This window comes from Coregonus lavaretus, assembly GCF_964263955.1.
Source record: "Coregonus lavaretus genome assembly, chromosome: 26".
Taxonomy (NCBI): Eukaryota; Metazoa; Chordata; class Actinopteri; order Salmoniformes; family Salmonidae; genus Coregonus; species Coregonus lavaretus.
Genome location: NC_140013.1, coordinates 16488473 through 16513323, shown reverse-complemented (window position 1 = coordinate 16513323; position 24851 = coordinate 16488473). Strand labels below are relative to the sequence as shown.

Sequence of the window (24851 nt, the reverse complement as noted above, 5' to 3'; positions counted from 1 at the left end):
TTCTCAATGTTTATGAACATGACTCCAGAGAGTCAAACTCACCAAGTCCAAAGAGTAGGCTGGCCTCAATAGTCTAGTTCAAGATGAGAATGGATCACATCTTTTGGTCTTTCATCCTTTGAGAACGCTCAACTGCGGCTCTGTGACACAGCGCACTGGATTATCAACCTCACATGCAGACGTGGTACCACCAAGGACAGTGGCAGATTTATCGATAAATAATAGTTTTTGTATTACAAAGATGTCTATGTTTATTAGCTCTCTGTTTATTTTTATGGATGTCCTACTATATGCTAAATTGAACTATTGCATGGAAATAGATTTTTGCGTACCTGTTCGATTAGATCACCAACATTTAGAAAGACATATTATTCGACAGACGGAGGGGAGAATGAATGACCAGCTAGTTGTTTTTAAAATAACTGCTTTCAGGCAAGAATTGTATCTAAACCTTTTACCGGATTCTACATTTATTGCGCCCAACATCCCTCCTCACAGCGGCTCCTTAGAATCAAATTCCTCTGCAACCACAGACCTGAGCCACTGCTTTTATTCTGGTGATGTCAATGCAGACCAGGAATCGTATGCTGCGCTGAGCCTCTGCAAATGCTTACAAGGTGCCTTTTCTTACAAGGGCATGGAATATTTCATTAATCCGCTTGGGAACGAAAGGGCCGGAGGAGTATATACAGTGAATACTGAGAGAAGAACCCATGTCATACGCCGCCGGGGACGCAACAGGGACTCCAGCGGCAATTCCACCACGAACAGGTGTGGAGTAGAACCTGGTTTGACCCAAAACATTTCAGGGTCTTTTGAGAAATATAAACACATGAAAGGACTGGAGATGGACAGCCTGACTGAAACTGTTTTGAAGAGCCTGGGTAGATCCAAACGGTTTGCCTCCATCCCTAGGTTTGTGGAGGTTCTTGTCGTGGCTGATGAGTCTATGGCCAAATTCCACGGGGATGACTTGAAACATTACCTGTTGACCCTGATGTCTGTTGCTGCGAGGCTGTACAAGCACCCCAGCATAATGAATTCCATAAACATAGTGGTAGTGGGCTTCATGGTAATCAACGAAGCAGAGAAAGGACCCAAGGTTTCCACAAATGCTGCCCTTACTCTGCGCAGTTTCTGTTCTTGGCAGAAAAATTTTAACAAATACAATGACAAGCACTCTGAATACTGGGACACTGCAATCCTATTCACCAAACAGGTAAGGAGTGGTGAGTTGCAGCCAGGTGTCAACTCTTTTTGATGTTTGCTTGCAGATTAGCTTCCATGCAATCATCAATTATTTCCATTTTGAATTATTATCTCATTATGTCACCCAATACATTATCTCCAAATACAATACTAAGTGCTCTTTTATAGACACATCCCTGTGTGTTACATACAGCCTGATAATGCTGAGACAAGGTAGGTTTTGGGTGCTCTAGAAAGAGGCCCGAGTTCCCGGCTTGCAATTCCGAGTTGGATGACCGTTCAAAACGAGCTAGTTTTTTTCTTAGAGTTTCCAGTTGTCTTGAACGCACTGAAGTCAGATTTCCCAGTTCCGAGTTTCCAGTTGTTTTGAGCGTGGCAGAAGTCATGCTGGATTGACAGCATGGCCAATGTTGAATGTTTATCCTTTTAAGCTTGGAAAAGAGACCCTTAAACCCAGACTTGGGACCACACACCCACTCCACCGAATAGCAGGCTAGTGATTGCTTTGCAATGCTTGCAGTTAGCCACTGATTCCTTCCAAACCCCTCATTGTTGAATTTGCAATTTCCAACTTGTTGTGTAATGTCCATGTCCAATGGCCGAAGAGCACCGATACGTTTTATCTATAATTTATCTTCATTATTTCTCTTCATATGACAAGGATTGAAAAGGATTTGCCAGTAGATTGTCAACTTGATTCATGATGATGACTGCTAGCTTGCTAGCTAAGATTTTGAAAGTATGATGTTGACATGATCAGTCCAATCAAAGCTACTGTAGATATAACGTGATTTGACGTCATTTTATCTGTGGCCAATGATCTTGAGCCTTATTGGATGGGCACTTCTAATGTAATTCTATGGCAGCACCCAAGGGGCTTGAATTTTCCAGCTCTACCCTTTGACTTTGTGGTGACGTAGTGTCCCCATGAGTGACAGAACACTGAGCCAACATTACCAACCCTTACGCTCCTTATTTTCAGCTGGCTGCCCCATCACCACAGAAAGCACTGAGCTAGGCTGAAACAGCTGCATTTTGGAGCTGCCTTACTCAAGAAAGCAAAAAAAGAGACCATATTTGTATGCGGCTTTAATAACTCAATTAAGAATTTGTTTAGCTTTTTTTTTTAACATTGTTTGCAAACTGATATGTGACACATATTACTTCCAAAATAACATGCAAAACAGGTGGGGCTAAACAGCTGAGGCTCGAAACAAATGACGAGTCGCCACTGGGCGGAAGCATGGTGGAAGCCCTCAATTGCGCTGCCCATGCTAAAACTGCCTTTTGGCCACTAGAGGCCTCTATCGTTCTCTATGATCCCAACCCACGTTAGCACCATGTCAACGAGTTTAGAAATGCCACAGGTAGAACAGGCCAGACAGAGGTTTCACTAGCTCTGGTCAAGGGCTTCAGCGCAGCTTGCTAATGGAAAGCTCAGCATTAGCACTAACGCCTGGCCAGAGCTAGGATTTGACACACTCCGATGGTGGAATGGGAAGTATCCATTTCTCTGTGATGATCCTCTCACTTCCAGCTGTGAGCCTTTAGTCCTGCCTCTCAGCCTGAATTCAGCCAGTCTATCTGTTTTCCATTAAGCCTAGCTTGGCTGGGAGCAATCTGATGCATTGGTTCTCTTCGAGTGCATAACATTTCATTCTGAGACTGAATCTGTCCAACTGTGATCAAAGTGGTGTAAAATGATCCCACTTGGTGAAGATGCCTTGACCTATACAGTTACCATGTGGAGATAGAGTGTGTTTATTGACTTTATTGGGGGAGGGGGATATTGAATTGAATATTGTAGGCTAGAGGCATGGTGTTAATGTGCTTGCATGGACAATGTGGTTATATCAGATAAGAATTATCAGACTCAAATCAAATAAGCATGTATTTGAAAGCATTGTACAATGGTCAAGTACAATACATTTTTATCAGTTCCATTGTCAGACAGACCTCTTGGCACGTGGCAGTGCAATTGTTCTTCTCTGACAGCTGTAACATTCCCTAAGCATCTTGTGGATTAAAGGGTTAGTTCACTGGGCCACATTGTTTGCACATCAGAGAGAGAGGGAGAGAGATATATATATTTTTTTAATGGGCCTAACCAGAACATTGGACTGGATTGTTAGTGTTTTCTGCTTTAAAATCGACCAAAAGATGGTGGATATGCAATGAAATAACAACACACATACACATAAGACAAATTATATTACACACCTACACACCTACACACCTCCCCATCTCATCACATTGTCCAGATGATCACGTAATTTGTTTCCTGAAACAGGACTTGTGTGGAGCCACTACCTGTGACACCTTAGGCATGGCAGACGTGGGCACTATGTGTGATCCCAAGAGAAGCTGCTCTGTCATCGAGGATGACGGTCTCCCTTCGGCCTTCACCACTGCTCATGAACTGGGTGAGTGAAGATCAATCTTACTTGTGTATTATCGGTATCATTCAGATCAGATCTACCAGAACACTCTTAGAAAAAAGGGTTCCAAAAGGGTTCTTCAGCTGTCCCCATAGGAGAGCCCTTTTGGGTTCCAGGTAGAACCCTTTTGGATTCCATGTAGAGCCCTCTGTGGAAAGGGTTCTACATTGATCCCAAAAGTGTTCTACCTGGAACCAAAAGGGTTTTACCTAGAACTAAAAATGGTTCTTCAAAGGGTTCTCCTATAGACCAAATCAGAATGTTTATAAACAAAGCAATTCTGTTAGTTCCAGGTTGTGAGCGTTGGAAAGCTCGACTGAAGAACGCATAGGAAACAATATGCAGACCATTGCGGACTAGCTAGATTATCTAATGAATAATTAATATACTCCATTTTCTAAAATGTTTCTAAAATCATCAACACAACTCTCTTGTTATTAACCCATTCATGTCCATAACGGAAATGTAACATTTAATTTGGTACACTTGCCCTCTGAGCTTACTGATGGACAAATCTAAAATCGGCCAAAGCGTTTGTCTACAATATCTAAGTGTAAAAAAAACGGAAACACCTGCTCTTTCCGTAATATAGACTGACCAGGTGAATCCAGGTGAAAGCTAAGATCCCTTATTGATGTCACTTGTTGAATCCACTTCAATCAGTGTAGATGAAAGGGAGGAGACAGGTTAAAGAAGGATCTTTAAGCCTTGAGACTATTGAGACATGGATTGTGTATGTGTGTCATTCAGAGGGTGAATGGGCAAGACAAAATATGTAAGTGCCGTTGAACGGGGTATGGTAGTAGGTGCCAGGCGTACCGGTTTGAGTTAAGAACTGCAACGCTGCTGGGTTTCTCACGCTCAACAGTTTCCTGTTTGTATCAAGAATGGTCCACCACCCAAAATACATCCAGCCAACTTGACACAACTGTGGGAAGCATTGGAGTCAACATGGGCCAGCATCCCTGAACGTTTTTGACACCTTGTGAAGTCCATGCCCCGACGAATTGAGGCTGTTTTGAGAGCAAAAGGGGGTGCAACTCAATATTAGGAAGGTGTATATATACAGTGCATTCAGAAAGTATTCAGAGCCCTTGACGTTTTCCACATTCTGTTACGTCACAGCCTTATTCTAAAATTGATTAAATAGATGTTTTCCCTCATCAATCTACACACAATACCCCATAATGACAAAGCAAAAACAGGTCTTTAGAAATTTTTGCAAATGTATTAACATTTAAAAATGGAATTATCACATTTATATAAGTATTCATACCCTTTACTCAGTACTTTGTTGAAGCACCTTTGGCAGCGATTACAGCCTTGAGTCTTCTTGGGTATGATACTACTAGCTTGGCACACCTGTATTTGCGGAGTTTCTCCCATTTTTCTCTGCTGATCTTCTCAAGCTCTGTCAGGTTGGATGGGGAGCGTTGCTGTACAGCTATTTTCAGGTCTCTCCAGAGATGTTCGATTGGGTTCAAGTCCGGGCTCTGGCTGGGCCACTCAAGCACATTCAGAGACTTGTCCCAAAGCCACTCCTGTGTTGTCTTGGCTGTGTGCTTAGGGTCGTTGTGTTGTTGGAAGGTGAACCTTTGCCCCAGTCTGAGGTCCCGAGCGCTCTGGAGCAGTTTTTCATCAAGGATCTCTCTGTACTTTGCTCCGTTCATCTTTCCTTCGATCCTTAGTAGTCTCCCAGTCCATGCTGCTGAAAAACATCCCCACAGCAAGATGCTGCCACCACCATGCTTCACCGTAGGGATGGTGCCAGATTTCTCCAGACGTGACGCTTGGCATTCAGGCCAAACTGTTCAATCTTGGTTTCATCAGACCAGAGAATCTTGTTTCTCATGGTCAGAGTCCTTTAGGTGCCTTTTGGCAAACTCCAAGTATTTTACTGAGGAGTGGCTTCCTTCTGGCCACTCTACCACAAAGGCCTGATTGGTGGAGTGCTGCAGAGATGGTTGTCCTTCTGGAAGCTTCTCCCATCTCCACAGAGGAACTCTGGAGCTCTGTCAGAGTGACCATCGGGTTCTTGGTCACCTCCCTAACCAAGGCCCTTCTGTGCCTCGACACAATCCTGTCTCGGAGTTCTACGGAGAATTCATTCGACCTCATGGCTTGGTTTTTGCTCTAACATGCACTGTCAACTGTGGGACCTTATATAGACAGGTGTGTGCCTTTCCAAATCATGTCCATTTATTTTAATTTACCACAGGTGGACTCCAATCAAGTTGTAGAAACATCTCAAGGATGATCAATGGAAACAGGATAAACCTGAGTTCAATTTCGAGTCTCATAACAAAGGGTCTGAATACTTAAGTAAATAAGAAATCCACACACACTCCTAGAGTATATTATACAGTATAACCAAATCCAATGTAAGTCAATGGAGAGTGAGGCCTGCTACAGCATTCTCCCTCTTTCCTTTCCCTCCCTCTCTCACAAGCACATGTGACATACAAACACGCTTGCACACCCATGTGCGCGCACACACACACACACACACATACACACACACCAACAAACAACACCGGGTGGGAAAGCCCAACCATTCTGAATTCATTTACAAATACAGGTTTTTGAAGCTAATCTTATTAAGTCTGATGTCCTAACTGGTTTCTTTGATTTGTGTCATTTGAATGACACCTTCCATACATGTCTGCCCATGGTAGATGCTATTTCGCATACCCCACCCTACCATGAGACATCCATGCACACCCGTGTGTGTGTGTGTGTCTGCGGTATGTGTGTACACGTGTGCTTGTGAGAGAGGGAGAGAAAGAGGGAGAATGCTGTTGCAGGCCTCACTCTCCATTGACTTACATTGGATTTGCTTATACTGTATAATATACTCTAGGAGTGTGTGTGTGAGAGACAGTGTGTGGATTTCTTTTATATTGTTTTTATATAAGGTCCAGACCATCTATATACCAACAATTATTAAGATTAGAACATGTTTAAAATTTGAGAAAGAGGGAAAACACTGTAAAATGACTCACTCTACAGTGTCTTTGCTTATAATACTGCATATACTGAAATAGGTTGCTTATATTTGTCCTGTTTCACTGCATGTACAAGAGGGTAACTTGTACAAGTGTGTTTTTTGTACTTTCCAACTCCCCCTGAGACACCTTCGGAGAGTGGGGTCATAGTCAGGGATCAGCCATTTTTGACCGCGCTTAAGTGCCTTGCTGAAGGGCAGATCGACAGATTTTTCACCTTGTTGACTTGGGGATTCTTACTTTTTGGTTATTGGCCCAACACTCTAAGCGCTAGGCTACCTGCCCCCTTATTTTTTATATATATATATTGGTCTAGGCAATTTAATACTAAAGAGTATTAAGATCTAATCATTTGAACATTTGTGAAAATAGCGACAATTCTACTGGCCCCCTACCATACTGTCAACTACATTATACAATACGGATTTATAAATAGAGAGCAGAGCCATGCAGAGAACCAACCATGCACAGAACTCGGCAATAGCAAACCAGAATTACAATTGTTTGCTATTGTAACATCGTGGTTATTTGATCTATGGGGACAGCCGAAGAACACTTATAGGTTCTAGATAGCGTGTGAAGACTAAGTAATAATAATAATAATAATAATAAAATATTTATTTTATATAGCGCTTTACAATACAAGTAGAATCAAAGTCGCTTTAAAAACAAAACAAACAAAAACATTTACTAAACCAATTTAGGGATCTGGCAGTTCTTGGGTGATAGTCTTCCACAGCTTTAGGTAGTTCATAAAGTAATATCTTGAGAGGATGGAGTATAGATGGAACAGCCAGGCAGGGAGGTAGAGACATCTGACAAACAGGCCACGGAGCTCTTCATCGGGCACCTCATCGTCTTAGATGTTCACAGCTAATAAATAATATGTCAGTGCCCAAGTAGACTTGTATGTTATTATGTTAATGCGAGAGTGAACTTGTAGGTATTATGCATGTCTTGCACAAAAGATGATAGGTGTTGATGATGTCATGTGGTGTTAACCTTTTGACACGTACCAACAAATGGGTGTGATCATTCTACAGTGGTCCCTGCAGCGTACGCTCAATCTGGTGTGATTAGAACGCTTATTTAGAACGTCCAATTTTGATTGACACAACAGTCAGCATTTGAGCTAGCCACACTGTTTTTTCACAGAAACATTTTGCACAAACACAGTCCTTACAAAGTTATGTCCTGAATGTGACCAGTTTATTTTTTGGATGCAATGTTCAGACATTCACAGAAGTATCGACACAATCATCCAAATCGGAAAATGTAGGCTAGATTAGTCCTAGCGCTAACTGAGGAAAGATTGACGTAACACAAGCGGTCAAAATAATTGAGTAAAACACTTTCTAGAAATCGAAAGTAATACGACGATGGGTAGTTTGTGCACGCCGCCATGTTAGTTTTTTCGCCTCAACCAAAGATAATAAGAGGAGACCAGATTAGTTTGGTCTGTTTGCAGTATGCATGTTGAAGGGGGTGTGTCGTCTAAGATCATTCACTTCCGGAAGTTTGCCCTTCACCTCATTATAACATATTTGGTCTGACAGACGTTTACATGACACCCAGAATGCATTGTATAATGTCAACAAACATGGCGCCACACATAGCTGGCAAATAGCTTGGCATTAGATCATTATAATCAGTAGAACCTTCAAAAAAGTATTTTACACACATCATAGGTGTCCATTACAATCTATGCAATAATCGGAATGCATTATTTGTCACCAGTACTTGAAAACAGTACTGTAAATACATTATGCTCCATACATACAAAACATACATACAAGCTGTATGCTACAGTAGAAATGACAATACGATATACAGAAAATAAGGCACTTACTTTGATAGGAACACACACATGTCCAAAGTTATTATTTGTGAGGAAAACAATAAGGAAGGCAATGCGAGCGCCAGACAGAAAATGTTCCAATTCATGCAGGACTGCGCAAATGTCTGCATACTTGATCTGCTGAAACATTGGTGAAGACGTGCTTGTGCTCTCCTCGAAGAGAGAAGTTTGTCTGGCTCAGTAAAGCCTCCAACATAAATTGTCCACAACACTGAAATGGGCTACTTCTATGAGAATTAATGAGGAGGGGCAGAACACACCTCAATTCAAACTGTTGTTTGAAAATACAATTTGTTAGACAATCATTTGAAATTGACAAGTTGGAACATAGCCTATTGATAATTAGCAGGCAGCGCGTGTTAACTGTCCTGTTGCGTAACAATCACATTTTGGAACAGTGAGTGCATTCTGACGTCACGTGCGTAAAACAACTCACGCTGGGGCGACCATTAGAGATATTTGGAACTCACATGTGAAAAGGTTAACTAATTCAGTCGTAGTCTGTTGTTGTGGATGTACTGTACAGTTGATCAATCTCTGTAGAAATTAGATGTTGTAAGTCAGACCAAAGTGCATACATAATCTCTCCATGTGTGAACTGCCCTGGGGGTCCTTGACTCCCCACGTAAACGTGCATAATTTGATTACCAATTCTAATCTGTCAGACATGGATGGGGGAAAAGGACTAGGGCCTGTTGAAAACTCTTAAACTTTTCTTGCCTTCTTCCTTTGATCCAATTAAATGGGTGTCATTCTGGCCGACGGTCTTGTTACCACTAAAGCCATTTTTGTCTAGGCTGGTATTATTAATGAGACAACAAGCGACAGTTGCGTTGAAGTGTTTCTAATCATCCACGTGGGGCTGTGAAAAGGGAGTAAAGCCTGAAAACAGATGGGGAAGTACTAGCAGATGTGAGGCCCCATTGAGAGGCACTGGTTTACGGTGCACACTTCTATGAACTAATTATACAATTTCCTTTCGAAAAGGACTCTCTCATATTTTACATCCATTTGTTACGTGTAGGATGAGATTACTTCACTTGTTGTTGGAAACAAAGTCCACAGTACCATCTTACTATTTTATTTTTTCCATCAAATCGTTTTTCTATTTTACTTCTACTGTCTTTGAATATTATACATCATAATCTATGACAGCATTGTGAAAAGTGGTTGGTTTGATATTTGGAGTGGAATGGATGGAGTTCAAGTGAATAAATTACATTTCACAACATAGTGTATAACATACATACTAGGCTATATGATTTTGAAGAGAAAAGTTATCGTGATCAAACTTTAGTCACAAGTGTCCTGCCATGAACAGTTGCAGTGAAGAATTTATATTTATTATGGATCCCCATTAGCCAAGGCAGCAGCTACTCTTCCTGGGGTCTGGCAAAATGAAGGCAGTTATACAATCTTAAAAACATGACAATACATTCATAACAGATTTCACAACACACTAAGTGTGTGCCCTCAGGCCCCTACTCCACTACCACATATCTACAACACAAGATCCATGTGTACGTGTGTGTAAAGTGCGTATGTTATCGTGTGTGTATACATGTGTCTGTGCCTATGGTTGTGTTGCTTCACAGTCCATAAGGTGTATTTTTATCTGTTTTTTAAATCTGATTCTACTGCTTGCATCAGTTACCTGATGTGGAATAGAGTTCCATGTAGTCATGGCTCTATGTAGTACTGTGCGCCTCCCATAGTCTGTTCTGGACTTGTGAAGAGACCTCTGGTGGCATGTCTTGTGGGATATGCTTGGGTGTCTGAGCTGTGTGCTAGTCATTGATACAGACATGCTTTCAACATGTCAATACCTCTCACAAATACAAGTAGCGATTAAGTCAATCTCTCCTCCACTTTGAGCCAGGAGAGATGTATATTATTAATGTTTGCTCTCTGTGTACATCCAAGGGCCAGCCATACTGCCCTGTTCTGAGCCAATTGCAATTTTCCCAAGTCCCTCTTTGTGGCACCTGACCACATGACTGAACAGTAGTCCAGGTGCGACAAAACTAGAGCCTGTAGGACCTGCCTTGTTGATAGTGCTGTTAAGAAGGTAGAGCAGCACTTTTTTATGGACAGACTTCTCCCCATCTTAGCTACTGTTGTATCGACATGATTTGACCATGACAGTTTACAATCCAGGGTTACTCCAAGCAGTTTAGTCACCTCAACCTGCTAAATATCCACATTATTTATTACACAATTTAGTTGAGGTTTAGGGTTAAGTGAATTATTTGTCCCAAATACAATGCTTTTAGTTTCTGAAATATTTAGGGCTAACTTATTCCTTGCCACCCACTCTGAAACTAACTGCAGCTCTGTGTATAGTGTTTAGTCATCCACATACATAGACACACTGGCTTTACTCAAAGCCAGTGGCATGTCGTTAGTAAAGATTGAAAAATGTAAGGGGCCTAGACAACTGCCCTGGGGAATTCCTGATTCTACCTGGATTATGTTGGAGATTCTTCAATTAAGGAACACCCTCTGTGTTCTGTTAGACAGGTAACTCTTTATCCACAATATATCAGGGGATGTAAAGCCATAACACATACGTTTTTCCAGCAGCAGACTATGATCGATAATGTCAAAAGCCGCACTGAAATCTAACAAAACACCCCCACAATCTTTTTATCATCATTTTCTCTCTGCCAATCATCAGTCATTTGTGTAAGTGCTGTGCTTGTTGAATGTCCTTCCCTATAAGCGTGCTGAAAGGCTGTTGTCAATTTATTTACTGTAAAATAGGATTGTATCTGGTCAAACAACTTTTTTCCCAAAACTTTACTAAGGGTTGGTAACAGGCTGATTGGTCGGCTATTTGAGCCAGTAAAGGCGGCTTTACTATTCTTAGGTAGTGGAATGACTTTTGCTTCCTTCCAGGCCTGATGGCACACACTGTCTAGTAGGCTTAAATTGAAGATATGGCAAATAGGAGCGACAATATCGTCCTCTATTATCCTCAGTAATTTTCCATCCAAGTTGTCAGACCCCATTGGCTTGTCATTGTTGATACACAATAATATTTTTTTCACCTCTTCCACACTCACTTTAAGGAATTAAAAATGACAATGCTTGTCTTTCATAATTTGGTCAGATATACTTGGATGTGTAGTGTCAGCGTTTGTTGCTGGCATGTCATGCCTAACTTTGTTAATCTTGCCAATGAAAAATTCATTAAAGTAGTTGGCAATATCAGTCGGTTTTGTGATGAATGAGCCATCTGATTCAATGAATGATGGAGCTGAGTTTGGCTTTTTTCCCAAAATTTCATTGAAGGTGCTCCAAAGCTTTTTACTGTCATTCTTTGTCATTTATTTTTGTTTCATAGTGTAGTTTCTTCTTCTTTTTATTCAGTTTATTCACATGATTTCTCAATTTGCAGTACGTTTGCCAATCGGTTGTGCAGCCAGACTTATTTGCCATTCCTTTTGCCTCACTGGGATTTAACAGTTTTTACAGTCATTTTGTTAATGGATGCATGCTTATTAGTAACTGGGATAAGCAATTTCATAAATGTGTCAAGTGCAGCGTCTGTTTGCTCCTCATTACACACCATGGACCAACAAATATTCAACAACATAGGAATCACTACAAAACTTATTGTATGACCTCTTATGCACTATATTAGGCCCAGCCTTTGGAACATTGGTTTTCCTAGATATGGCTACTATATTGTGATCACTTCATCCGATGGATCTGGATACTGCTTTCAAGCACATTTCTGCAGCATTAGTAAAGATGTGATCAATATATGCTGATAATCTCATTCCTGTGCTGTTTTTAACTACCCTGGTAGGTTTACTGAAAACCTGAACCAGGTTACAGGCACTGGTTATAGTTTGAAGCTTTTTCTTGAGTGGGCTCCTTGATGATAGCCAGTCAATATTTAAATCACTCAGAAAATATACCTTTCTGTTGATATCACATACATTATCAAGCATTTCACACGTTATACAGATACTACAGACTCCCTGATTCGATTCCAGGCTGTATCACAACCGGCCGTGATTGGGAGTCCCATAGGGCGGCGCACAATTGGCCCAGCGTCGTCCGGGTTTGGCCGGTGTAGGCCGTCATTGTAAATAAGAATTTGTTCTTAACTGACTTGCCTAGTTAAATAAAGGTTAAATAAAAAATATAAATATGGCATTTCTGTATTTTCTGTAAATGTTATAACCTTGTATTGCTACCACTGTATCATCAAAGGTATTATCTAAGTCAGTTTCAGAGATAGTCAGAATATGAATGTCATCTGTTATTAGATATTCATTTCATGAACCTTGTTTCTTAAGCTAAATACAGTGCATTCAGAAAGTATTCAGACCCCTTCCCTTTTTCCACATTTTGTGACGTAACTGCATTATTCTAAAATGGATTAAATTCTATTTTTTCCTCATCAATCTACACACAATATCCCATAATGACACAGTGAAAACAGGTTTTTAGAAATTTTTGCAAACGTATTGAAAATAAGAAACAGAAATACCTTATTTACATAAGTATTCAGACACTTTGCTATGAGACTCGAAATTGAGCTCAGGTGCATCCTGTTTCCATTGACCATCCTTGAGATGTTTCTACAACTTGATTGGAGTCCACCTGTGTTAAATCCAATTGATTGGACATGATTTGGAAAGGCACACACCTGTCTATATAAGGTCCCACAGTTGACAGTGCATGAAAGAGCAAAAACCAAGCCATGAGGTCGAAGTATTTTACCGTAGAGCTCCGAGACAGGATTGTATCGAGGCAGAGATCTGGGGAAGGGTACCAAAAAATGTCTGCAGCATTGAAGGTGCCCAAGAACACAGTGGCCTCAATCATTCTTAAATGGAAGAAGTTTGGAACCACCAAGACTCTTCCTAGAGCTTGCCGGCCAGCCACACTGAGCAATCGTGGAAGAAAGGCCTTGGTCAGGGAGGTGACCAAGAACCCGATTGTCACTCTGACAGAGCTCCAGAGTTCCTCTGTGGAGATGGGAGAACCTTCCAGAAAGACAACCATCTCTGCTGCACTCCACCAATCAAGCCTTTATGGTAGAGTGGCCAGAAGGAAGCCACTCCTCAGTAAAAGGCACATGATAGCCCACTTGGAGTTTGCCAAAAGGCGCCTAAAGAACTCAGAACATGAGAAACAAGATTCTCTGGTCTGATGAAACCAAGATTGAACTCTTTGGCCTGAATGCCAAGCATCACGTCTGGAGGAAACCTGGCACCATCCCTACGGTGAAGCATGGTGGTGGCAGCATCATGCTGTGGGGATGTTTTTCGGCGGCAGGAACTGGGAAACTAGTCAGGATCGAAGGAAAGATGAATGGAGCAAAGTACAGAGAGATCCTTGATGAAAACCTGCTCCAGAGCGCTCAAGACCTCAGACTGGGGCGAAGGTTCACCTTCCAACAGGACAACGACCCTAAGCAAACACAGGTGTGCCAAGCTTGCAGCGTCATACCCAAGAAGAATCGAGTCTGTAATCGCTGCCAAAGGTGCTTCAACAAAGTACTGAGTAAAGGGTCTGAATACTTATGTAAATGTGATTTTGTTTTCTTTTTTTCTTAACAAAAAAATATAAAAACCTGTTTTTGCTTTGTCATTATGGGGTATTATTTGTAGATTGATGAGGATAAAAAACAATTTCATCAATTTTAGAATATGGCTGTAACGTAATAAAATGTGGAAAAAGTCAACGGGTCTGAATACTTTCCAAATGCACTGTATGTTAACGTGGGCTATTTTGAGCACTTTTCTAGGGATGCTTGCTTGTTTCCATTGCTTTACTGGGAAGCTTAGCAGAAGTAGATATTGTCATGTTATTTATGTTAGTGCAGGGTGAGCTGCACACAGTGGACTTCCTAATAGGGCACACTGCCTCAATGCTAACACTAGAAGACTAGTGAACCACCTTGAGTCTCCTTATCCTCGTCCCAATGAATCTGTGATTATGTTCCAGTATCAGTGGTCTTCATTACAAACATAAGCAGCTGGAACCAGGCCAGGCTAGCGCCGTGAGCTACTGCAGGCTGAGCAAAACAAATGGACATTGCAAACTTAATAAAAGGGGGAAATATATGCAAACAAGCCACCGCTCGACAGTAGCAAGGTCTCAATGGCTTGTTGAGCAGAGATGGGATTTTTCCACTTTTTTAAATCATAATCTAATTAGTACATGGGTGTCAAACTCATTCCATGGAGGGCCTAGTGTCTGCAGGTTTTTCTTTTTTCCTTTCAATTAACACATAGACAACCAGGTGAGGGGAGTTCCTTTCTAATTAGTGACCTTATTTCATCAATCAAGTACAAGGGAGGAGCAAAAACCTGCAGACACTCGGCCCTCCGTGGAGTGAACGTGACACGTGAATTAGAACATTATTGGAATTTGTTGATGATGATTGACATCGATTAAAACCAATATTTTATTTTTTCCGATTTTCTTGTCGTCCTGGTCATATTTCCTTCCTGTGCTATTTTTTCTGTCCTTCAGGCCATGTCTTCAACATGCCCCATGACAATGTGAACGCCTGCAAGGAGGTGTTTGGGAAGCTCAAGGACAACCATATGATGTCCCCCACGCTGATCCAGATCGACCGTGCCAACCCCTGGTCTGTGTGCAGCGCAGCCATCATTACAGACTTCCTGGACAGAGGCCACGGTCAGTCAGCCACTCAGCTCGGTCTCTGTCAATGGCTGCTGTCATTGGCAGCTGTCACAATGTGCATGCATTTGCGTGTGCGTGTGAATTCTGCCTGTGTAAATTATAGCTGAAAAGGATCAGACTTGGTTCTCACCCTTGCAGCAAATCTAAACAGTTCGAACTATTGGAGTTCTTGAACGGGGCCATGCAATTAGCAGTAATAGCACTGGAGTTCATGGGCCTCTCATGCCAAATACTGTCCCTGCTCAACGTCTGCATTAGCTGAGTGAGACGAATATAGAGCTCCAACGCTTGTTTAAAGTTTAAAAAAAGACTTGTTTTTTGCACAGGTATTTGCACTTATTTGGCCTGGAAAATATGATTATGTAATGGTTTACTAATCTTGAAAAAATGGATTAAGAGGAGTGAAGACTGCTTTGTTCAACTGCAAAGGAATGTTGAATAATAGTGCAGAGATATTGCTTCATACGACAACACCTGTCACTCTTGAGCAGATATAAACCATAAAAATGTCTTCAGCTTGGCTGGCTTTGCACAGCTGATATCTTGACTCTGTGGTTGTTTTTCGTCAAAAGGGGACTGTCTTCTGGATCAGCCTCAAAAGCTGCTGGCTCTGCCTGAGAGCCTCCCAGGCACCAACTACAGCCTCCACCGCCAGTGTGAGCTGGCCTTCGGTACGGGCTCCAAGCCCTGTCCCTACATGCAGCACTGCTCCAAGCTGTGGTGCACGGGCAAGGCCAGAGGCCAGCTGGTCTGCCAGACACGTCATTTCCCCTGGGCCGATGGCACCAGCTGTGGCAACAGTAAGCTCTGCTTCCGAGGGGTGTGCACCGACAAGAACAACACCACTAAGACCAAGGTGAGCACACCCACTGTCAGTGTTCTGATCTGCTTAGTTAGAACTGTTGATATAGATGTTGATAGAGACTGATCTCACAATGAATACAATGATTTCACAATCTAATAACAATAAAACATCTATATCTTAATAATAATATGTACTGGAAATTATATTTCTAAATGTGTACTAGAATGTAACTATAGGTTCTACATGTAATTTAGAGTACAGGTTCTAAATGTGTGTGGTTCTCCTAAAGGTGGACGGTGGATGGGGGGGGTGGGGTGTGTATGGGTCGTGTTCCAGAACCTGTGGAGGAGGAATTCAGCTTGCCAAAAGAGACTGTAACAACCCTGTTCCAGAATATGGGGGGAAATACTGCCAAGGACTCCGTGTGAAGTATCGCTCCTGCAATTTGGACGCCTGCCCAGAATCAGGTAAAACTCATTGTGAAGTTTTACATAATCCTTAATTACATTATTTTGAAAACTGGAAGCATTTTGCTTCTTTACCACAATAAATAAGATTTGCTGACATGCTAATATGTAAAAATATGCTAAATGAAACCTGAGTGTGAAACAAAGGTCCCACTTTAAAGTGTTAAAGAAAGCCACAAGTCCTTGATAAAGCTTATATAGAAGCTTCAGAAATAATTAATAAGCAAATGTCATCTTATATGAATAGTGGCAAAAGGTAATGTCACATTTGGCAAAGCACCAGATGTAATCAACACATTTCACTGCACCTATCCGACAATAAAACATCCTATTCTTTTACTTTTATGTCAAGCAGGTATGTAGTGCTCATGAATACTTTATGAATGTCCTATAAAGCCTTTAGAAGTTGCTTCATTAAAGGATGACCCACATTTTTTTTTATAGATGTGTACTCGTATGGATCCACGTTACTAATAAGCATACAATCCATAGGCAAAAGCTTCCGTGAGGAGCAGTGTGAGGTGTTCAACGGATTCAGCCTCAACACCAACAGGCTCTCAGCGTCTGTGGTGTGGGTCCCCAAATACTCTGGAGTGTCACCCAAGGACAAGTGCAAGCTCATCTGCAGGGCCAACGGAACAGGCTACTTCTATGTCCTTTCTCCAAAGGTGAGTACCTGCAGACTGCAGTGGCAACCTGTTGAATAATGTTGAGAAAGGCTGTTAAGAATACACTTCTCTTGACCTGTAATAACAGATTGCACCAACAAACAACAAACGGTAACACTTTACTTGACACCCAGTGTCATAACATGTTATGACACGGTCATAACCATGTCATAAAATGTCATAACAGCTGACATAACTTGTCATTACCTGTCATAATATGGCCATAACACTGTCATGACAGTGGCCATTTACACCTGTTGTGACATATATTTCGTTATTTCATGGCTGGTTATGACACCTACATAAGAGTGTCAAAACCCACATTTATTCAAATGTGTTTGTTTCCCTGCCAAGAAGTTTCCTTTCGTTGAAAGTTTGTTTGTTAAATCCTTTGTTGTAATGAATTCTTTACAGTCATGTTTTTTCATCATATTTTATAGAACTTGTAGAAAATACACTTTATGACACTGTCATGAAGCATTATGACCATCCTGTGTCACTTTACTTGGACTAAGAAAATACACTTTATGACACTGTCAAGAAGTATTATGACCATCCTGTGTCACTTTACTTGGACTAAGAAAATACACTTTATGACACTGTCATGAAGCATTATGACCATCCTGTGTCACTTTACTTGGACTAAGAAAATACACTTTATGACACTGTCAAGAAGTATTATGACCATCCTGTGTCACTTTACTTGGACTAAGAAAATACACTTTATGACACTGTCATGAAGCATTATGACCATCCTGTGTCACTTTACTTGGACTAAGAAAATACACTTTATGACACTGTCAAGAAGTATTATGACCATCATAATCATATAAGCCAGATAGGCATATCACGTACATGCCCTTACATCAGTCATCAGTCACAAAGAGGGTGTCTTGTCCTGCTCCTGAAATCTGCTCCTGCATTCATCACAGTCATCAGCAACAGAGCATTGGGGTCGGTGCATGTCTGACATCAATGTGTGCGCAATTACAATGATATTGTAACATGGTCAATTTTTTAAATATATTATATAAACATAAACATACTGTTGACACATAGGCTATGGTGTAATGTAATGGTAGGTTTTGTGGGTTTTGACACTCTTATGTAGGTGTCATAACTAGCCATAAAATAACACTGTATATGTCACAACAGGTCTAAATATACAGTATCTCACAAAAGTGAGTACACCCCTCACATTTTTGTAAATATTTGAGTATATCTTTTCATGTGACAACACTGAAGAAATGACACTTTGCTACAATGTAAAGTACTGAGTGTACAGCTTGTATAACAGTGTAAATTTGCTGTCCCCTCAAAATAACTCAACACATAGCCATTCATGTCTAAACCTCTGGCAACAAAAGTGAGTACACCCCTAAGTGAAAATGTCCAAATTGGGCCCAATTAGCCATTTTCCCTCCCCGGAGTCATGTGACTCGTTAGTGTTACAAGGTCTCAGGTGTGAATGGGGAGCAGGTGTGTTAAATGTGGTGTCATCGCTCTCACACTCCCTCATACTGGTCACTGGAAGTTCAACATTGCACCTCATGGCAAAGAACTCTCTAAGGATCTGAAAAAAAGAATTGTTGCTCTACATAAAGATGGCCTGGGCTATAAGAAGATTGCCAAGACCCTGAAACTGAGCTGCAGCACAGTGGCCAAGACCATACAGCGGTTTAACAGGACAGGTTCCACTCAGAACAGGCCTCACCATGGTTGACCAAAGAAGTTGAGCGCACGTGCTCAGCGTCATATCCAGAGGTTGTCTTTGGGAAATAAACGTATGAGTGCTGCCAGCATTGCTGCCGAGGTTGAAGGGGTTGGGGGTCAGCCTGTCAGTGCTCAGACCATACGCCGCACACTGTATCAAATTGGTCTGCATGGCTGTCGTCCCAGAAGGAAGCCTCTTCTAAAGATGATGCACAAGAAGTCCCGCAAACAGTTTGCTGAAGACAAGCAGACTAAGGACATGGATTACTGGAACCATGTCCTGTGGTCTGATGAGACCAAGATAAACTTATTTGGTTCAGATGGTGTCAAGCGTGTGTGGCGGCAACCAGGTGAGGAGTACAAAGACAAGTGTGTCTTGCCTACAGTCAAGCATGGTGGTGGGAGTGTCATGGTCTGGGGCTGCATGAGTGCTGCCGGCACTGGGGAGCTACAGTTCATTGAGGGAACCATGAATGCCAACATATACTGTGACATACTGAAGCAGAGCATGATTCCCTCCCTTCGGAGACTGGGCCGCAGGGCAGTATTCCAACATGATAACGACCCCAAACACACCTCCAAGACGACCACTGCCTTGCTAAAGAAGCTGAGGGTAAAGGTGATGGACTGGCCAAGCATGTCTCCAGACCTAAACCCTATTGAGCATCTGTGGCGCATCTTCAAACGGAAGGTGGAGGAGTGCAAGGTCTCTAACATCCACCAGCTCCGTGATGTCGTCATGGAGGAGTGGAAGAGGACTCCAGTGGCAACCTGTGAAGCTCTGGTGAACTCCATGCCCAAGAGGGTTAAGGCAGTGCTGGAAAAGGATGGTGGCCACACAAAATATTGACACTTTGGGCCCAATTTGGACATTTTCACTTAGGGGTGTACTTACTTTTGTTGCCAGCGGTTTAGACATTAATGGCTGTGTGTTGTGTTATTTTGAGGGGACAGCACATGTACAATGTTATACAAGCTGTACACTCAGTACTTTACATTGTAGCAAAGTGTCATTTCTTCAGTGTTGTCACATGAAAATATATACTCAAATATTTACAAAAATGTGAGGGGTGTACTCACTTTTGTGAGATACTGTATGTGTCATGACAGTGTTATGACCATATTATAACAGGTTATGACAAGTTATATCAGCTGTTACGACATATTATGACATTGTTATGACTGTGTCATAACGTGTTATGACGCTGGGTGGGTGTCAAGTAAAGTGTTACCCAACAAACTCTGTCTGTCTCACATTTGGTGATCTAATGACAGGTGGCACTGTCAATGAAGAGTTAAGCGCAATGTTGTAGGCTACAACCATCGTAACCAAACTAAGGCATAAGTCATGTTTTCTCTGAAGAGTGTGAAGAGGAATGCCAGTCAGAAGCTTGATTACAGTATCTATCTCTGATATAGGGAGGTATAGAGTGAGAGAGAACAGAGGTACCAGTCACGGCAGAGAGAGAGAGAGAGAGAGAGAGAGAGAGAGAGAGAGAGAGAGAGAGAGAGAGAGAGAGAGAGAGAGAGAGAGAGAGAGAGAGAGAGAGAGAGAGAGGGCAGGCAGGCAGAGACTGTGTCGTTTACAGCTGTTGTATGTCGGCAAGTATTTACACAACCAACCAACCAACCAACCAAGCACTGAAACAAGCTTTTATATCAATACATACCAGACCTCTCTTTCCCTTTGAGCACTCTGATATTTAGTCTTGCTTGTTTGCTGTGCTGTCCTTAGATGGTCCAGATAGTTGCTGGATTGAAAAGTTTGGATCCATTTGTGGTCTTTTAGAATGGAATCTCTCTCTGTTTCCTCTCTCTCTCTACACTCTATCTCTCTCTCTCACACATGCACACATGCACGCACACACACCAAGGCTCGACATTAACGCTTTTCCGGGACAAGTAAAAAAAATAGTTGGTCAACAGTAATGTAGATTTGAGTAAGTAAAAAAATATCACACAAAAATCACAATATCTAACAATTACTCCAATCAGAATTGGATCAGAATTATCTTCTGGATGCAAAGTATTGCTGTTCTCCCAATTTCTGCAGAGCGCATCGAGTAGGATTGTATTGCATTGACAGGAGCGGTCTTTCTATCATTCCCGGTTGCAAGCTTTTGAGATCAAAGTGCAGAGCCGAGTGTAGCCACGTCTGCACATATTGATATTCCTTACTAATTAGTGAGTTATTTGCACAGTTATAACACATTTTTGGTCAGCAAACAGAGTTCGTACGGTCATGGAAGTCCTGGAAAAGTCATAGTGTGCGCATCACCTACATGTGTGCCAGTGAGAGGCCCTAGCCTATAAAATAATGATAGACTATGGCTAACTAGATAGCCAATTCAACACATATCGTGTAACCTGGCTAGTTATGTCAATAGTTAACTATTTAGCTATTAGCATGTATTAATGTCATTGTCAAGTCCGATGTCCCTAAAAACGTTCCACTGGCACACTGCAAATGGCCAACGTGCAGTTGATGAATGGGTGCCTTAATAAACCAATGCTACAGTGGGGAAAAAAAGTATTTAGTCAGCCACCAATTGTGCAAGTTCTCCCACTTAAAAAGATGAGAGAGGCCTGTAATTTTCATCATAGGTACACGTCAACTATGACTGACAAAATGAGAAAAAAAATTCCAGAAAATCACATTGTAGGATTTTTTATGAATTTATTTGCATATTATGGTGGAAAATAAGTATTTGGTCAATAACAAAAGTTTCTCAATACTTTGTTATATACCCTTTGTTGGCAATGACACAGGTCAAACGTTTTCTGTAAGTCTTCACAAGGTTTTCACACACTGTTGCTGGTATTTTGGCCCATTCCTCCATGCAGATCTCCTCTAGAGCAGTGATGTTTTGGGGCTGTCGCTGGGCAACACAGACTTTCAACTCCCTCCAAAGATTTTCTATGGGGTTGAGATCTGGAGACTGGCTAGGCCACTCCAGGACCTTGAAATGCTTCTTACGAAGCCACTCCTTCGTTGCCCGGGCGGTGTGTTTGGGATCATTGTCATGCTGAAAGACCCAGCCACGTTTCATCTTCAATGCCCTTGCTGATGGAAGGAGGTTTTCACTCAAAATCTCACGATACATGGCCCCATTCATTCTTTCCTTTACACGGATCAGTCGTCCTGGTCCCTTTGCAGAAAAACAGCCCCAAAGCATGATGTTTCCACCCCCATGCTTCACAGTAGGTATGGTGTTCTTTGGATGCAACTCAGCATTCTATGTCCTCCAAACACGACGAGTTGAGTTTTTACCAAAAAGTTCTATTTTGGTTTCATCTGACCATATGACATTCTCCCAATCCTCTTCTGGATTATCCAAATGCACTCTAGCAAACTTCAGACGGGCCTGGACATGTACTGGCTTAAGCAGGGGGACACGTCTGGCACTGCAGGATTTGAGTCCCTGGCGGCGTAGTGTGTTACTGATGGTAGGCTTTGTTACTTTGGTCCCAGCTCTCTGCAGGTCATTCACTAGGTCCCCCCGTGTGGTTCTGGGATTTTTGCGCACCGTTCTTGTGATCATTTTGACCCCACGGGGTGAGATCTTGCGTGGAGCCCCAGATCGAGGGAGATTATCAGTGGTCTTGTATGTCTTCCATTTCCTGATAATTGCTCCCACAGTTGATTTCTTCAAACCAAGCTGCTTACCTATTGCAGATTCAGTCTTCCTAGCCTGGTGCAGGTCTACAATTTTGTTTCTGGTGTCCTTTGACAGCTCGTTGGTCTTGGCCATAGTGGAGTTTGGAGTGTGACTGTTTGAGGTTGTGGACAGGTGTATTTTATACTGATAACAAGTTCAAACAGGTGCCATTAATACAGGTAACGAGTGGAGGACAGAGGAGCCTCTTAAAGAGGAAGTTACAGGTCTGTGAGAGCCAGAAATCTTGCTTGTTTGTAGGTGACCAAATACTTATTTTCCACCATAATTTGCAAATAAATTCATTAAAAATCCTACAATGTGATTTTCTGGAATTTTTTTCCTCAATTTGTCTGTCATAGTTGACGTGTACCTATGATGAAAATTACAGGCGTCTGTCATCTTTTTAAGTGGGAGAACTTGCGCAATTGGTGGCTGACTAAATACTTTTTTCCCCCACTGTACATACTCCGGTTGTAAAACTGTCTCTCCAGTGCTGAGTTTTGGGAGCTGGAGAAAAAAAATCTGACACTGTTGGAAAGCTGGGATTCCCCTCTATTCAACATTGGCCATGTCATTCTAACAACTTTAAAATATATTCTTAGAATTGACAAATATAGGCAGAAGGTAGCCTACATTTTTGTCTGATTTTCTGTATAGGAATAGGCATAATAATGATAATAATACATTTTATTTTGTGAAGTGGTTCCTTGCATCATACAACACTATTTCCAGTTACCGTTTTGGTCCATTGTGTTACAGACCATTTTTTGACTTGAGCTTTCAGACAAGTAAAAAATCAGTCCTACTTTTCCGAAGGACAAGTTCATGTCAAGCCCTGCACACACACGCACACCCTCATACACACACACAAGCACTCTTTATCTTGATTCCTCTCACTCTCACTAATATATTTCTGTAAATCTACTCACACCTACAGGTTGTTGATGGAACACCCTGTTCTCCCGACACCTCTGCAGTGTGTGTCCAAGGGAAATGTATTAAGGCGGGCTGCGACGGCAAGCTCAGCTCCAATAAGAAGTATGACAAGTGTGGTGTGTGTGGAGGGGACAACCAAAGCTGCAAGAAAGTGTCTGGATTGTTCACCAAACCCATGTAAGTGACCAGCACACAGAATGCTGTTCTCAGTGCATACAAGAATCTACTACTTTACTTTATGTCACCATACTTTGTCACAACACTTTATGTCACCATACTTTATTTCACCATACTTTATGTCATCATACTTTGTCACCATACTTTATGTTATCATATTTTTTTCAGACATGGCTACAACTTTGTGGTGATGTTGCCTGTGGGAGCGTCCAACATCGACATCCGACAGCGTGGCTACAGGGCCTTGGTTAACGACGACAACTACCTAGCGGTGAAGAACCGACACGGAAAATACCTTCTGAACGGGAACTACGTGGTGTCAGCGGTGGAGCGGGATATCATTGTGAAGGGCAGCTTGCTGCGCTACAGCGGCACCACTAGTGCTGTGGAGATCCTCCAGGCCACCAGGCCTCTCCAGGAAGTGCTGACCGTGGAGGTCCTCTCGGTGGGGAAGATGACCCCGCCCCGGGTCCGCTACTCCTTCTACCTGGCCCGGGAGCACCACAAGGCGGAGAAGATCCTGAAGAAAGTGGAGAGGAGCCACTCGCAGAACAGCGTCCTGATGGACAGCAACAAGGTGGAGCTGAAGGGGCCGTCGCACAAGTCCATGCCCCCGAACATGTGGTCGGCGGGGGCCTGGGAAGAGTGCACCGTGACCTGTGGGAACGGGCTCCAGAGTAGACTGGTTCAGTGTACGGACCCAGAGGGCAAAACAGCCACGGACTGTGACAGCTTACAGAGGCCGGCTGCCACCAGGGTATGTGGGGACCCCTGTCCCATGTGGGACATAGGCCAGTGGTCGTCGTGCTCCAAGACATGCGGGAGGGGCTTCAAACGGCGGCCGCTGCGTTGCACCACTCAGACTGGCATGCAACTACCCAGAGAGCACTGCGCTGGCATGAAGAAGCCACAGGAACTAGATTTCTGCACAGTGCAGCCATGTTAGAGAAGTTCTATGTCTGCTGACTCTTTGTGTTGTTCCAGTGATGCTTTTGAAATTAAAACCCATTCCCTGTCCTGTAAGGTTCTTACGGACTCCCGTAGTGCACGGCATTGTTGTGGAGGACTGTGATGACGAAATTGTATTTGAAACAGCTAAGGGAAAGAAAGTGGTAGAGGTACAAACTGTGGGACCATTTCAGTTGAGTTGGAGTTACTGGCAGTGTCCGAATACTCGTACTTGTGTCCTAAGTAGTATATTTTTGAGTATGCGAAAATATAACATTTTATTGTATGTGAAATGT

General features: G+C 42.3%; 1 protein-coding gene across 1 annotated transcript; it reads left to right on the top strand.

Moving 5' to 3' along the window:
- Positions 1-241: 241 nt before the first annotated feature.
- LOC311101382 (A disintegrin and metalloproteinase with thrombospondin motifs 15-like) lies at positions 242-24553 on the top strand (the record flags this gene model as incomplete). Its single annotated transcript, XM_084142515.1, has 8 exons — positions 242-1219; positions 3500-3632; positions 15009-15176; positions 15755-16038; positions 16277-16454; positions 16899-17122; positions 23432-23607; positions 23776-24553. The coding sequence occupies 8 exons, from the start codon at positions 242-244 to the stop codon at positions 24551-24553; spliced, it is 2919 nt and encodes a 972-aa protein (XP_083998641.1).
- Positions 24554-24851: the final 298 nt, after the last annotated feature.